Source organism: Rhea pennata, chromosome Z (assembly GCF_028389875.1).
Source record: "Rhea pennata isolate bPtePen1 chromosome Z, bPtePen1.pri, whole genome shotgun sequence".
Lineage (NCBI taxonomy): Eukaryota > Metazoa > Chordata > Aves > Rheiformes > Rheidae > Rhea > Rhea pennata.
In genome coordinates, this window is record NC_084702.1 from 10562307 (window position 1) to 10579260 (window position 16954).

General features: G+C 41.7%; 1 protein-coding gene across 3 annotated transcripts; it reads right to left on the reverse strand.

The window, feature by feature from the left end:
- Positions 1 to 6431: 6431 nt before the first annotated feature.
- FNTA (farnesyltransferase, CAAX box, alpha) lies at positions 6432 to 15677 on the reverse strand. 3 transcript variants are annotated; one of them, XM_062599544.1, is made up of 9 exons: positions 15439 to 15666; positions 15178 to 15293; positions 13900 to 14014; positions 12982 to 13086; positions 12094 to 12220; positions 11533 to 11681; positions 9515 to 9577; positions 8761 to 8932; positions 6432 to 7121 (listed from the first exon to the last, which is right to left on the reverse strand). In XM_062599544.1, exons 1-9 carry the CDS (start codon positions 15558 to 15560, stop codon positions 6993 to 6995), a joined length of 1098 nt encoding a protein of 365 aa, XP_062455528.1. In that variant the 5' UTR covers positions 15561 to 15666; the 3' UTR covers positions 6432 to 6992. The 3 variants fall into 3 exon arrangements, with proteins under 3 accessions (XP_062455528.1, XP_062455529.1, XP_062455530.1); XM_062599545.1 differs by having other exon boundaries at positions 15178 to 15263; positions 15439 to 15663; XM_062599546.1 differs by lacking the exon at positions 9515 to 9577 and having other exon boundaries at positions 15439 to 15677.
- Between the last annotated feature and the right edge of the window lie 1277 nt (positions 15678 to 16954).

Here is a 16954-nt window from a genome sequence, read left to right on the forward strand (position 1 = left end):
CATTGTAGACTCTAGCCAAGCTCAGGGTCTTTGTGGGCTAGACCTCACCAAATGGCAATATGATAGGCCCTGCTACTGAACTGATTGCAAAACGCTGGACAGTGCTGCAAAGAACTGTGTCCTTGGGAATCCTTTAAACCTACACAGCTGGGTTGCAAGTTGGTACCTTGAAATAGCCACTTTGACTCATTTTACAGCAGAGGAACTGCGTCAATGCAAGACAAGTCAGCAGAGCTAGTGAGTACTGCAAGCTATAATGTACAGAGACATTCTTTGACCATGAAAAGGAAAGAAGTATATCTATCTGTGAGCCTCTTATCCTGTAGCAGACTATGTCCAAAAGGGGAGAAAAGGGGTCACACAACAACAATGCAAACACACAGCCTCCTTTTCCTTTTCTTCTCCACCTTCCAAAGCTTCTTTGTAGCAGTCCAAGCACTTATTCAGCTGATCTTGGGTGTGTTGGAGGGGTGATTGGACAACACACTGGGTGCATTAGGAACCACTGAAGTGCTTAGCTGTTGTAATAAAATATACCTATAGGTAACTACTCAAAAGGATGAGAAGTCCGGGCACAGACAGTTCCCTTCACAATGGCAAGATAACTGCTCATGAACAGTACTGGTATGGTAGCTTTAAACCTGTCATTTTCACATCTGGGCAGAGGTACCAGAATTAGCTTAATAGCCTCTGGAGGGGGTAGCAGTTAAGAAGTCCTAGCACACACATGTGAAGCAGCTGCAACTTACCAGACCTGGGTGCTCCAATTGGCTTAGTTAAAGTCACCTCTGGCAGCTAGTCTTTTACTTAAGACCTGTGCTGTAGTGACAGCCCAGAAAGCTGGACAAGGAAGAGATATTTGTCTTTGCCTTTCTTCACCAGAGTCTTCAGTACTGTTTCCCAAAGAACAACACAACTGGCTTTGGACCTTCAGTGGAGCACTTGATTTCCTCTCCCAAGCCCAAGGCATCCCTTGACTTTGAAGAAGCACTAGATTCACTTGTCCTTCAGCCAGTATTCACAGAAACAGCTAAAATGCCCAGTGCTCCATTGCAGAGAGATCAAAAAGGTTACCACAGGAAGGCTGATTTATAGGGTTTCACAGCTTTACAACTTTTGAAGGACCATCAAGATAGGACTTTGACTGGAGGCACATCAGAAGGTGCAAGCTGGGCATAAAACCCACCATCTGAGAAGACGGAGTTGTCTTAATGTCGCTCAGTTATTTTAGAACACCAGGACTCAACAGAGTCCAAATCTGATACAAGGTTTCCAGTTTTAGAGGCAGCAGAAAGTTCCTGTACATCATTTCAATTAATTAAAAATTATCCTCCTATTAACACTACCGCTTTTCAGTTAAGATGACCATACAGACCCTGCCAGAATGCTTGCATCTGAGTTGCCTGCGGGGCTACATACTGATTTATCAAGCAGCTGCACTTTAATTCTTAGCAGGTGTGAAATAAGTTGCGCTGCACAGAGAAAGAGCTGTCCCACTAACACCTCTTCTTGGCTGCACGCTAGCATGGATGATCTCAGGGTGAATTTCAGCCTGCCATCTAGCGGTTAACATCCTCTTTCAGCATAGCACAAGTAAAGCGATAGGTCGAAGATTTTTTTTCCCCAAGATAAAATGTTACATATCCCACATCCTACAGCTTCTCAGTGACCAGTCGTGGGTGAAGTATCACGGAGCAGAATCATAGAACAGTTAAAAATTGAAGGAACCTCTGGTCAAGCGGGGTCACCTAGAGCATGTTGCGGAGGATTGTGTCTAGATGGCTTTTGAGTCTCTCCAAGGATGGAGACCCCACAACCTCTCTTGGCCAGTGCTGTCACCCTCACAGTAAAGTTTTTCCTCATGTTCAGATGGAGTGTCTTTTGTTTCAGCCTGAGCCTGCTGCCTTTTGGACTGTCACTGCGAACCACTGAAAAAAGTCTAGAAATTCTTTTTTATGTCCTCCTTTCAAATACTAAAATGCATCACATTGATAAGATCCCCTCCTCCATCCTCTCATCTCCAGGCTGCACTCTCCCAGCTCTGTCAGCCTTTACTCATATGAGAGATGTTCCAGTCCCTTCATCATCTTAGGAGCTCTCTGCTGGACTTGCAACAGTCTGTCCATGTCTCGCTAGTACTGGAGAGTCCACAACTGGACACAGTACTCCAGATGCAGCTTCACCAGGGCTGAGTAGAGGGGCAGGATCACCTCCCTCGATCTGCTGGCAATGCTCTTCCCCATGCAACCAACGACACCATTGGCCTTCCTGGCCAAAGGCCCACAAGGGCACACGACTCGCTCAGCGTCAGCTTGTCGTCCACCAGCACCCCTCCCCACCATCCTTCTCCACACAGCAGCTTTCCAGCAGGTCACCCCCCAGCCTGTGCTGATGCCTGAGGTTATTCCTCCCTGGGCACAGGACTCTGCACTTCCACTGCTTGAACTTCCTGAAGGTCCTCTTCACCCAACTCTCCAGCCCGTCCAGGTCTCTCCGAATGGCAGCACAGCTTTCGGGGGTATCAGCCACTCTGCCCAGTGTGGCAGCATTAGCAAACTTGCTCAGGAGGCACTCTGTCCCTTCATCTTGCTTGCTGAGGCCTAAGTTGGACAAGACTGGACCCAGTGTTGCCCCTCAGGGGATATCACTAGCTACAAGCCTCCAACTAGACTCCACGCTGCTGATCACAACAGCCCTTGGAGCTCTGCTTTCAGCCAGGTGTCAAGTCATCTCACTCTCTGCTCATCTATCTTGCACTTCCTGAGCTTGCCTGGCAGGATGTTATGGGAGATGGTGTCAAAAGCCTTGCTGAAGTCAAGGCAGACAACATCCACTGCTCTCCGCTCACCTACCTAGCTACTCATCCCACCGTTGAAGTCTACCAGATTGGTTAGGCATAATTTCCGCTTTGTGAATCCATGCTGACTACTCCTGATCACTTTCTTGTCCTTCTTGTGCTTGGAAATGGCATCAAGGCTGGGCTGCTCCATCACCTTTCTGTGAATGGAGGTGAGACTAACTGGCCTGTAGTTCTCTGGGTCCTCCTTCTTGCCCTTTTTGAAGACTGGAGTGACATGTACTTTCTTCCAGTCCTCCAACACCTCTCCTGATTCCCATGATCTTTTAAAGATGATTGGGAATGGCCTAGGAATGACATCATTGAAATATGTAGTGAAGCACAGAGAGTCTTAGCCTCAAAGAGCTTACAAAGGACAGCTCACAGACATCCTAAGGCTAAATCTGGTAAAGCTCATATTAGCTCTTCGTGTAAAGTACTTAACAGTCTTGAAATATTGTCCTGAGTGTTCACATGCAGCTACTTTTATGCCTTTTTATATACTATAATATTTTTTCCCCCAAATTTGGGACCTATCCTAGGAGCAGAAGGCAAGATATTTTTTTCTGAGTAGGCACAAGGAAGTCCTGAACTTGTAGAAATGATCTTCTCACAACAGTGTCAAGAGCATCACTTCTGGTGCAGAGTTAGGCTCCTAAGTTTCAAAATTTCTTGTGTCTGAAGAGTGTATACTCTTAAACCAATTGATGCAATAGGTAAGATAATTAAAAGGGGGGAAAAAGATGAATAGAAAACATCATGGTGTCACTTTTAAACTGTGATTTCCGCCAGGGACAGATCATTCCTATTTGACCACTTGAATAGATAATGAATTATGGAAACATACAGATTTCATTGTCTACTTTAGAGATTTAATCTGCTGTTCATCAGCACAGGGTATTCTAAAATGGCAATGCTAATCATATGACAGAGTTACAGAGATCACTCCAGACTGTTAAATATTCTGGAAAGGACCTGTTAAAGAACAAAAATCATGTAGCTGCTACATTCAAAAGCCAGTTTTACTCCATTGTTGTAGAAGTATAGTACCACACTTTAAAGGGAGAGAAAATTATTTCAGCTTGAAATATTTAAAAGAGATTGTTATTTATTTACAAGAAAAAACTAAAATTTTGCAGCATATTGGACACCTGTGGGACAGAAGTAAAGTGATGTACTGCCAGACTAAAGTTTTGCAAAAATAAGCCAAACATTGTCTTACTCAAGTTTTCCAAAGAAATCCACCTTAAACAGAAGCTATACTAGTGAAACATGCTGCCAATCCAAAAACCACAGGGGTAATCAGCAATAAAACCAGAGTCTTAGAATGGAAACTGCAAAGCACAGACCTTAACCCACAATGCCAACAATCTGCGGGGGGCACTGATGTTCAGAAAAGGGCTAGGACCAGGCTGAAGAACATTTTTCATGGTATTGGTATTGCAGCCAGCATGCTGTATCTTGGATAAGTCTGAGACATGTGGCTCAGGGCTTTAATAAAGTTACTGTCTCTCCAGTCACACACACAAGGCAGGGAAAACCACAGCTGCGGTGTCTCCACTGCCTATTTTGAACTTGCACATAGGCAAGTTCACCAGCATTCATGAAACTCTTGGGTGAGCCTTCAAGGGATGACTATCACAGGTTGTTCATTTATTCCTTTATTCAAAAAAAAAAAAAAAAAAAAAAAAAAAAGCTTCAAGGAGTTTTGCATTCTTGTTGGGGCACATCTCTCTGTGAGCCTATTATCACCACTGCACTGTAGAAATTGCCTGCTAGCACTTGGACAGAAGTGCTTCCCATGTCCAGAGTGATTAAAAACCTTACTGCTTCCCTGCTGGAGGATACTGCTCCCACACCAAAGATCCAGCAGAAGAGCATGCTCACCATCTGTCTCAGCACAGTCAGACAACCACTGATAGAAGCATTTTGTGTTAAGTGGTTTTGCACTGAATAGACGAGGAAGGAGTTGCACACCGTTTTGTCAGCTGAGTTGCAGAGACAGTAAGGTGGGAGTCAGAAAGAGCTTTGATAGACACAACTAAACAAAGAAAAAGACATCAGCCTCTAACGAAAGCAGGCATAAAAAATTATTTCGCATGCTTTAATAATTCTCCATACTCTGTTCAGGGTTGCAATTACAAAGGATACTTGTACAATAATTTCCAATAATATCATTTTCCATTTATTCTTCAGCATTTTTATTACAGATTTTGTTGTAATAAAATTGTACACAGCAGTCACATCATCACACAGTCAGCAATGATGAGCCCTTATGAAAACTCAGTTGTATATTTCAGCTGGTCATAGGTTTGTAGTGTCAGTAGCAATGCCTACAGGTTAAGATCATCCACCACTTCCTACTGTAAGATTCTGCTCTTTTTCACTCATACATTCTTTTCCAGAATATTAAGCTTTTGCTTCCATGAGATTCTGCCCCAGACCCATTTTTAAAATTAAAAGCTTGGTAGCTACAGTTGCAAGCTAGTGGGGCAGCCTGCCATTTTCACAGTTTTGACAACCTGGTATTTCTGAGCACAGTCAACTGAACTGAGGCACAGGTTTTCAAATTTAATGTACTTTCAATTATGAACAATTTAACTGTATAGAAACATAATTTTTTTGTTCTCTACTGGAACATCAAATACGGTAAATAAAATACAATGGATGACAACTTCTCTCCAAAAGTTTGAAGTTCTTGTCCATTTTAAATTTTCATGGGTCACCTTAAAAATGCTTCACTAATGCTAAGAAAGTAGCAAAAACATTTTAAAAATTGCATGGCTTTTATATATTAGTTCCACTACTCAAGAGCTGTAAAAATTTTAAAGAATGCATTGAATAAACACACTTTAAGCTTTTAAAAATAATCTGCAGTATGGTTTAACTATGATAGCATCTTCTAATGGTTGTTATTAAATGGTTCATTTATGGTATAAATACTATTACTCATTTGTTTCCTCCATGTTCATTTGCAAGAAAATGTCTTATCAGATAAGCGCTCTATGCTAAGTATATGGTTTGTAGTAACTGTTTACTGAAAACAAGTCAGATGCAGCAGCCTTCTTGTATAGGTGAACACTAGCTGAGCAGTTCTGCACTGTAGGTACACTAACATTCAAATGGTAGATAAAAATACTTCTTGGCTGAATGTATGCATGGGAAAGAAACGAAAGCCTAAAGGAACAATGACAGAAACATCTATTGCAGAAAGTCCTCATCAAAAACTCTCCTTCCTAGTTCAGTGAAGTCAAGGTAACATAACCATTTAGATATCCGTTCTGATTGATGATATCAGTTCTGTCTGCTTACAAACATATATATATAAAAGGTGAAGAAACTCCCCTCCAATTTTCAGTTAGTTGAACAAGATTCCAAAAACTGAGCAGATCTTCCAAGGTCTTCAAAGCATTCTTCCTGACTGTACAAGGCTAACTTCTACATCTAGTATATTTAAAGCATCTGGGGTCAGGCTACTCCAATGCAAAAGAAAGACTTTCTTGCATCAATGTAATACCCCTAAAAACATCTATCATTCAAGAACTATATACCACGTATATCCAAAAAACACATCCATAAAAAATACACTAAAACATTTCAGACAAATATTTAAAGTCATTTATTTTTATTGCAAAATGACAGTTGGTGTTAGTTGCATACAATAGCATGTGCTGTCAGTGTTGCAGAGGTGTTCTCACACATGGCAACAACTGCAGCCCCTGCTTGTAGTCACCAGAACTAGGTTACTTTATATCCACTAAACCCAAACTACTACAGTCATCACTGCAGAAAATCTCACATGACAGTTTCAGGAAGGGAGGAGGGAGCCCCAGAGCAAATAAGCCAGAGTGTGAGAAACTGGTTTAGTGCCTTATAAATATTAAGTACAGCTTTATGTACTTATTATTAAGAAGTAAGTCCTTTATTTGGTACATTTCAATAATTATTAAGCCTTAACAAGCTTCTTCACTGCATCAACAGCCATCACCAATAGCAGCAGTGATCCAAGAGACTATGCAGCACTCTTCACTTCACTTCTTCACAATACCTCATAATCAGGGAAAACTACAGAGCATTTTAGACTGGCAGATGCCCTCCTGCTTGGTACTCCTTCAAAACAGCTTGAAAGCTTAACACTGTTTTCTTCCATGTTCAGTTACTGCTGCTTATCTGTTGGTGTGCTCTGTTCAGTGCCTGAGCTGTGCTTGTTCTTAAGGGACCTTCCAATATATCTCCAGTATTCCTTTCGGATGGTGTCTTTTTCTTTAGCCAGAATTTCACACAACTGAGAAAGAATTGAGAATTAGAAGTGTTATACCAAAATTAAGCAATCCTTAATTATCTTTATAAAATACATATATTATATAGATCAGCCAGTCTTAGAAATTCCTTTTGTAGCAATAAAATATTTTACTCACAAGTTTTGCAATAGTTTTCAATGACTAGTAACAAATAACTAGTATCAACTCCAACTGGTAGTCATCCATCAATCTGGCAGTGTACAAAAATCTCTTTCTAGTCCTATTTCAGCTGCAACCGCTTCCTCTAACTCTTTTCCACTACTATCCTTCTTTTTTCCCCCAGCCTATTAACCAATAGTATATTGGAGAATAGAACTTGGATAAAACAACATAGGATTTGCCTGTGGCTACTAGATCTGTCTGTGACTAGAACAGCTGTGCACATGCCAGGACATGATACGCACCCAGAGAAAGCACAGTCTGAGATGCCACTAATACCAGTAATCCACAAGTAGATGCAATTATGGGGCAGATGGTCCTGGAAGGCATGTTGGTCATCTCCTGACAAACTTGCCTATCTCCTAGTGAACCAGTAGACTGTGCATCACTTGATCCAAGACAACAGGTCAGATATACTGTTCTTGCATCTTTCAGCACTCAACTGAATTGACTGGAGCTACTTCCTTATGGTCTCTCTCTTAGCAGGCTGTCCAAAAAGGATTTTCAATGCTTAAGTCTAGCTCTCACAACCTGCAGGAGCTGGTGCCACAAAGCTACTTCTGTATCCTCTGAGTTTTATTTTAATGTGGGTGAGCAGTGGGGTACAGAAGTCAACCCTGCTCACTGGACATGATGTACATAATTCATAGTGTATGAACGCTGCCCACAAATGTTCTAGTCAATTTTCATTTATTAAGTAGATGACACTGTCTTACTTAACAAGAGCTTGATAGCAGCAGCTTCAAAGCCTGAATATATGAAAAGGCCAAACTTAGTGGAACAGTATAAGGCATATGAAGCCAGGAAGTATTATTTCACTTTTAGACTCTGGTCCTGAAGCACAGGAAGGGGCAAATGTTGAGAGATACAGCTGTTGGAACACAGAGGCTCTGAGCAAGAACTGTGATGCTAATCACACTCATTCTGGTCTGGCCCAAAGAAAGCGGAATGAAGAGTGCTCCTGGAAACACTACACTGCAAGCCCCAGCAAGGAGTTCCCTGAATAGGAACCATAAGGAGCAACATTTCAGAAGCCATTTATTCTCTGTAGGGAAAGCTGCCCAACATCCCTTACTGATGTCCCCAGATTTTATGCTGGCTTTTAAGCTAATTGTCAGCTTTCTTAGGCAGCTAAGAAGTACAAAGGGTGCTTGAAAGTCTATGTAAGTATGCATATTTTGAGGACAAGTTCCACTAATGAAAAAAGTGAGTTTGTGGTACAAAGTTAGCACGGGAAACTCTTCACTTTTTTTTGAAGATTTCCCTTTTTTATGCAATATTAGAAGCTTTCCTTTACTACCAAGTGAAGAAAAGTTAGAGTCTTTCAAGTTCAACACTTCATACAGCAGTGATTAACAAATAACCTGTTCCCTTTATGAAAATTAAACCCATTCTGTCTAGCGATAAAATAAGAAAGAAATAGACAGCATGTCTGAGGAGAAAAATCAAGCTCTCCAAACCTACCTCTAATGCCTTGTTTAGTGTTTCTTCCTTGTTATCACACTGGTTTTCGAGCATATCTTCATAGATGTCCACAAGAAATGCAATCAAATAGGGTGAACTGTGGCTAGGCTGTAAATCCAACAGTTGCTCCAATAGGTTGGGGTATTTTGAAAGACCCCTATCCTGAAGAATCCTAGAACAAAGGTAAACAGGCTTGAAACATAATGCTAGTAAATTTGGTGCTATGAATTAAATTGTGGTTACGACTGGTATGTTTGGAGATCAGTTTTATAATAAGGGACGCAAATACAAGTGAAGCAGAAAGTAGGCAGCATAAATATGATGCGCCACCAACAAAAGTAAGCAGCATAAATATAATGCACCAACAACACAGCTTTAAGTTATAGGAAGCTAGCATAGTTACCAGAAATTATATTGAAAACATACTCATTAATTCCTGCTCTATTCTCTTAAAGCCAGTAAAATTACAGGGTCAAGTTTCTCAAAGCATGAGAAGCACATATAATCCTCCCACTAGGACTACAGGGCTAGATACCAAGTAGAAAGTTACACAGAGATTAAGTTAATATATCATCCCCCTGTAGAGCTTTCTGCCTGCCACTTAAGTACACAAGCCTTTAATGAGAAAACTGAAAAGCTACTGAGAACAGCAACAAGCTCCTAGTTAGCAACGATACATAGGATGTGAGGAGTCAAACAGTTTAAGGCCCTTTCCACAGATGCTCTCTTTGCCCCACAGATAAGCATGCCTCACCCTTTTAAATAGTTCCAAGCGCTCTCATTATGTGGTACTACTGTGATCATCTCAAGGGTGTATCTGTGAGAAAAAGATAATAGGATATGAATGCAAACACAAACATTTCTGTTAGAAATTACCTGAATGTGCCTGTCTCTCTCCCAAGCATGTCTGTCTAGCCTATATTTCAGTCATTTTGCTGATCATCTCAGTGAGGTCTTAGATCAAGTGTCTTTCAATGTAACTGCACATCTCAAACAGGCAGGTGTTGTGACAACTGTTTAAAATCTCAAAGTGTTTCCATTTGTTGCATTTTGTACAATAATGAACAACCCTGAAAATTAAGTGTTAACTTCTTCCCCTACTAAGAAATAACATGATATATTCTCATGGCATGCCAAAGGAATAGCTTGCGTCTCAATGCTCAGCGAGTCTGAACTTGAATAAGGAGGGATTGGAAAGGGCTAGTGTAGTAGCAGCACAGTGTCAACTTATGTTAGTATTACTGCAAGACACCTATTTGCTGAACTTTTGTTATGAAGTCAAACAGCTGCACCTGAGCAAACACACAGTAGGGCAGAGCCTGAGCTTCAGACTCGCACATCCTTCTGCAGCAGTTCCGTTAAAGGGAAGCAGCAGCGAGGAACCACCTCCAAACATAAAGGAACAATAGTTGCCTGTCATATTTCATTTCACGAAGCTGCATTTCAGCTTCACAAAACAGCTTTCACCTTCCATTTCTCCCACAGCATCTCCAGGCACGCAGCTGACTTTCAGAGAATCAATACTGCTGATCAGTTCTGTAAATAGTTCTGCAACAGAAAGAGTCTGAACCTTTTTAACCCTTCTACAGTCAAGATAGTGGGACCAAGTGGAACCAGGAACAAGTGGACCAACCACAGTTCTATAATGTCATCTGGGAAATAGTAACATTGGGCAGTCTAGTTCTTAAAAATGCATTCAACTGAGATTATCTTTAACATAGCATCATCATGTACAAGCAGATCAAGGGGAGAAGGCAGACCTTACTTCTGGAGAGAAAATATTTGGAAACATCCCAGCGTAAGTCAAGTAAATGATTCAGATTAATTAATTCTCAAAAAAAAGTTATGATCTGGAGAAAAGCATGATTTGTATCAGTATGCAAAGACATCCATCAAAAGTGGACAGTGAAGGATCTTTTATTTATTCATTCTTTAAAGTGAACCTGTCCAAAGTCTCAGTCTTTCTTCTTAAGCACAACTCTCAAAAACCTGTACTACCTTGTTTTCGTTACTTCTTCACTTCAGACAAATACTGTTTTGTAACTGGCAGCCCTGATCAAGGCCCTGAGATATGAAAGCTAAACAAGATTTCCCTTAACACTATCTGCAATAATACAAATAGCTAGAAGCCCAGCTTGTCTTCAATTACAAACATACTGCTCTGGAATGTGTTTCTTTAAAACCAGTCAACATTTAGACCAGTCATTTTTGTTTCTGAAAGTCTGTTTCTTTTTCTAGTAGTAAGAGATGCCTAATAAAAGGTGACGCCTCTTCCTACAAGCCATGTCCAAATTTTTATTACATCATCGCAGCTACAGTACAAATAAAACAGCACTTTAGCGCAGTTTCAGCATAGTTACGTTAGGATAGGACTAAGAGCACCTCTCCTTCCGAACTTTCTAGATCAGTCTTCTGGGTAGGATATAAGATATTAATGGTAAGTACACCTAATGTGACACTAGCACCACGATTTTTAGCAGGATGATCCACTTTTAAATAGCGGACTGCAAAATGCCGGCAGTTTCGTGTCCAAAGCAAAGAGCATGGCAAAAAGCCAAATAAGATTAACTTATTCAAGGTAAGCACAGCTTGCAGACAGGTCAGCGGTACTGAACATATCTACATGTGCAGAGGCACTTGGTTTACCACCCATGAGAGTGTGCCTAAATGCTGCTTTAAAAACAGAAGAGAACAAGCCCAAGAGATTCAACATCTGTGAAAGCATCCCTTTGCCTGCATGTAATGCAGAATGCTTGTAACAGCATTACTTACTGGACTTCTCTGTCTAGGACTGCTGGATCATCATAACCAGTGGTGTTGAAAATTACGAAGTGTCTTTGGTTCCAAACAGAGTTGTTTCTAACATCCTCCCTCAGAAGCTGGTCTACATATTCTAGTTCATTATCCCATAGTTTGAACTCCTAAAAAAGGGAAGGCAGAAAGAAAGACAAAATCAAAAATATCTTTCTACATTCTACTTGATTCTAAGTTCTTTGCACTTTAGATACCTAATTTTTTAAAGAAATCAGCTCAAAGTACTAAGAAAAATAAAGAAGGTGCACCAGGAACATGCTACAAACAATGCTAACAAACAATGCTAACAGCAAATTATTAAACTCACACACATAAAAGCAAGTAGCCAACAGCAGACCTTCATGACTTGCTAGGAGGTAAGTTTATAGCTAACTCCTGCCATTCACTGAAATGCAATTAATTTTTCCCTTCAACTTTAAGGATCAAAATGCTGAGTGCAATTCAGGTTGCATTTAAGAAGCAAAACTCGACAACCCAAGGAGGATATTTAGTAAAAAAGTAGTTCCATGGATAAAATACCTGAATAACCCATTGTCTATGCTGCCAGGCATGGTAATTCTTGGCATCTTGGTTAAGAATGTCAGCTATAAACTCAAGCTCTTGAGATGGATCCTGCAGCCATTCTACCAATACACGTCTGTGATGCCTAATGACAAGCAGAGGAAGCTATTTTTAGAATAGTCCAAAAACCTTTATTGGAATGTATGGCCTGTCTTAAAACAGCACTTAACAACTATACTACTTATATATATATATATATGTGTGTATATGCATAAAAAAAGTACTAGTTGAATACTTCTAGTGAAATATCCCAAAACATTTCACTTGGCTCTGAGAAACATATGATGGAAACATATTGCAATAAATTCTTATGTGCCACATATACATTGGTAAATCATCTCCTTTTAGATAAATTACATTTACCTGAGCTGATAAGTCCCCACTTTGAAACTTGTGGACAAAATCCTCATCAGAATAAAATTTTGTAATACTAGTTAAGTTCTCTAGTAATCAGAACACTGCTGTTTTCCCCTATTCCCATTCATTTGGGACAAACAACAGGTAAGCAAACTCCAAGTGCCAATAAAAGAAAATACATTCACTTGTATTTGTTATTTTTTTGTTAATTCATCAGGCATTTTTGTTCTATCAGATTTTGATAGTTTGAAAATTAAAGTTAAAAGAAAACAAGACCTTTTTGTCACATCATATTCATATGTTTAAAACAAACTGCAGTAGAGGACTTTGGCCGTGATACTCATGCAACTCCATTTAACTCCTGTCACTGCCATTGTGCTAGAAGGAAGGATGCTAACTTTTATGATCATTGGTCACAACTTATTGAAGATAAGGAAAAAAAATTCTCTGTAGAAACATAAAGAACTGAAAATAAAAGGTACTTTTTACCAGACTTGATAGTTCTTTGGCTGATCTTCAATAATAGCTGTAATATACTTAAGTTCCTCATGGAGATCTTTTCCCAAAGACTGCAAGAGGACTCTCCGGAAATGCCTGTACAAGAGTCAAGCATTCAAACACTGCGACAGGGCTTTTGTAAAATTTGCAAAGGAGAATATAAAGAAACCTTTGTTCTTGGTTCTTCTAACAGCTACAGAGTCAAAAAGAATGTAAGAAAATTATACCACATATCCAATTCTGCTAAAGGCCATTCAATTATTGAACAGTTAGCAGCAACTGGAATACAAGCAGTAACATATTGTGTTGTGCAGTCGTAACTTTCACATCACTAGCTAGATCATCACAGAAGCTATGGCCATATGCTTAAAATAACACCAACTTTCTGGTTTTATGCAAGTTAGCCAAAAAACCCCCAACATACTCTAGGTACATGTTAGTATTCAAGCGTTAAAAAGCCCTACCCTGGGTATCAGAAACTCATTGCTCTTGTTGTTATCTACCTGAAATTAAACTGATGGTTATTTTAAAATACACTACTTAGGAACTATGCAACTATTTGCATAGTTCCTAAAACCCAGCAAATAGTAGCTATCATGCTTTTGAATGTCTTGAAGTTAGTGGAATGTGCATTCAACATTCTGGTAAGGCTACACTATCAGATAATGATTTATGATTTAATTTCAAAAAAATCTTTTTTGTGTGGCTAATCCTAACTTGTTTGCTAACACCCTCAAAATAACACATGGAAAATACCGAACGTAGACTTTGTTTAAAAGCCTGCTGGAAGCTTCCAATATCTTTGATGTAAATATAACTTCCTACCCTGAATATACTAACAGAAATACTACATACATAAGAGGTTGTCAATCAAGTGATTATAGATATAATTGCAACATTATCATTTACCATACTGTGTAGTTTGCAGCATTTAACTCAATGGCATCTGCAGTTAGCTTGAAAGCTCTTTCACTTCTTTCATCCCGTTGCAGAACGGCCCGGAAGTAATCATATACATCTTGAACTAAACAGATAACAGCATGTTACCTAAGCCTACAAGAAAGCAGCTCGATTAAGGGCTAAAGTTAATTACCCTTTGAAGTTACTTCATACTTTGCATACTTCAAGTATACTTCCTGCAGACTATAGCCACATATTGCTCTGACAGCACTGTTTATTGAAACCTCTAATAATATGGTTAGTGAACTGAAAAGCTGCAGAAATGCATTAAAATACACCTTCTGAATAATATCCAAAACAGTCAGAAAGGTAGCTTCCTGCTTAGTCATGGTATTTCCCCACATCCATTAGTTCCACAGATCTCTCTTCTACTCACGGGCACGCAACTGCATTACTATGTGAACCTGTTGTCCCAAATCTGGGTTCTGTTACCCAGTGTGGAAGCAACCAATAAACACAGAGTGTTGAGATACTTGTTTATCTCATTTCTGCACAGAGATGGGTGCTAGGTGGTAAATCCACAAAGCTAGCACATCTTCTTCCCTACTCGTTCTTTATTTATACATGCTTTTCAGAGAGTACTTTATACAATTTTTTCTGTTGGTTACAATTCCATTACATCAGGTATTCACTCTGCATTTGCACTTTAATATTGCTGTTAATTAGCATAGGAAGTGGAGAAGAGGCAGTAACATCATTATCATGTCATTTCCATCTCATTATTCATTTAGGGGTGTGTAGTTTAATATGTTAATCAGCCTTAATGAACCTAAAGTCACTTCTGGGTTATTCTGCTGTTTTTGCCTGGCCTACCTCTTACATTCTTCAAAGAGCTGTGGTTTCATCACGGTTATTCGGTCAGAGCTGGTTACCCTTTGCAGTACTGTTTTTCCCTCTCCCTTGTCCTTGAGTCTTGTTAACTCTTTGTAGGGTTTTTCTCACAGCATCGCTCCAACAATACTACCTCCTATATTCACTTTCAAAGCTTATGACTTTAAAATAAAAGTTTAGCTAATAAAATTTCAGGTAAAGATTCAACTCTATTATAGATTCTGGACAAAAAGGTCACTGACAACTGTCCTAATTCATACTAACTTAATTTGCTCAGTGTTGCTCTGCACTAGAAATATATACACTAAACACCAGACTCTTCCCTTAGCAATATTAAGTACATCTACAAATTTACTCTTCTTAAGTGTTCAGTGCACAATACGTTTGAAAGCTTACATTTTTCACTGTAGATGATCTGAACTACAGGATTTGGTCCATCGTTCTGAGGTACAGGCTCAATATCTGCCCACTCTTTCCTGTCCCTGCAAACACACGTTTTTCTTGTCAGCTCTCTTCAAAGAAAAACAAAACATAAAAAGCCGCCAAAAACAACAGGCACACAATCCTCCTGCAGCAAACGCAGTCACCGCTGCTATCACAGAGCCGCGTTAGCGTCTTACGAGAGGCCGACCGGGCGCTCCCCCACCCCGCGCTCACCTGTACGGTACGTAGCCGCCGCCGCCCTCCTCTCCTTCTCCTTCTTCTTCCTCCTCCTCCTCCCGCCCCAGCAACAGGGGCGGCCGCCGCGGCGCCGCGTCCCCCTCCAGCCCCGCCGCCATGTCGCAGCGCTCCCTCGTACTACCCCGGGTACTTCCGGGCCCGCGCGCAGTCCGACGTGACGTGACGTGACGTGAGACGTGACGTGACGTAACGCGACGCAAACCGACGTAACGCCGCCGCCAACCGCCTTCGTGCCTGTAACGGACAGGTGGCGGCGAGCGCGGCCGCGGCTGCTCACGGGCTGCGCCGGTACCTGTACAGCACGTAGCTGCTGCCGCCATCGTCGCCCTCCTCCTCCTCCTCCTCCTCTTCCAGCAGCTGCCCGAAGCCGCCCTCCGGCTCGTCGCCGCCGCCCCCGGACTCCGGCGCCCCCGCCGCCGCCTTCCCCGCCGCCGCCGCCATGGCTCCGCCGCGCCCTTCCCTTCCCCGGAGCTTCCGGGGGAGGGGGAACCATCGAGACGGCCGGTGGCGGCGGGGGTAGAGCGGCCGCGCGGGGCGGCGGAGCATGCGCAGTGCCCCGAGGCTGTTGGCCTGCTGGGCGCGCTTCGCCGCCGCGGGGCCAGGGGCAGCCGCGAAAGTGGTCGTGGTGGTGGTGGTGATTTTCCCAGAATCACAGAAGGGTTGAGGTCGGGAGGGACCTCTGGAGATCAGCTAGTGCCCCCAGCGCCGCTGCTCGAGCGGGTTGCCCCGGGGCCGTGCTTTTTCCCCGGGCACAGGGTACTTTCATGGGGAACCTGCGTTGTGTGTTGGCGTTGTGTGGTGATCGGCTGTCAGATCTCTGGGTGCCTGTGTAGTTGGGTAGCATTTATCAACTGTTTAAGTAACTTACGTACTGTGTTTGGTATTATTCTTGTTTCTCTGTAGTGTGACAAAAAAGCTGCACTAATGTCAACGAAAACCTGCAAAACAAGCGAAGGAAAGGGAGATATTTTTCATGTTGGTGGTAGCTGCTTCCCATGAGAATCTGACATAGCACTAGTGTCGGGGCTTGCAGGTGCAGGACCATGAGACCAACAGTGCCAGGAACACAAGGGAACACTGCCACAGAGGCTTTGAGAAAACACTGGTATGGCGGCTGAGGTGAAAGGCTATAAAGCTGCAAATGGGAGGGCCTTTGTATTACTGATGGTAAGGCACCGCAGGCACTATGCATCGCTGTCGGCTGTATTTCTTCACCTAAGAAGGCTCACCAAAGCAAAGCCAGAGTTGAACATGCTGACCAGGTAGTGGTCAGTGCCATTGCTCATGCTGGTATCATTTTTACCAGCTATGTAACATGAATTACAGACAGACCAGATCCTGCAGTAGGAGCTGATTTCCTCAGAGTGGCATAGCAGAACAAGAAACAACAGTAGGCCTCTCTGTAGGCAGCTGGTCTAAGAAAGGACAGTAGATGTGGTAGTCATCCTGCTGCCATCAGGGCCAGCTTCTCTGTTTTCAGTTTGCCATTGTG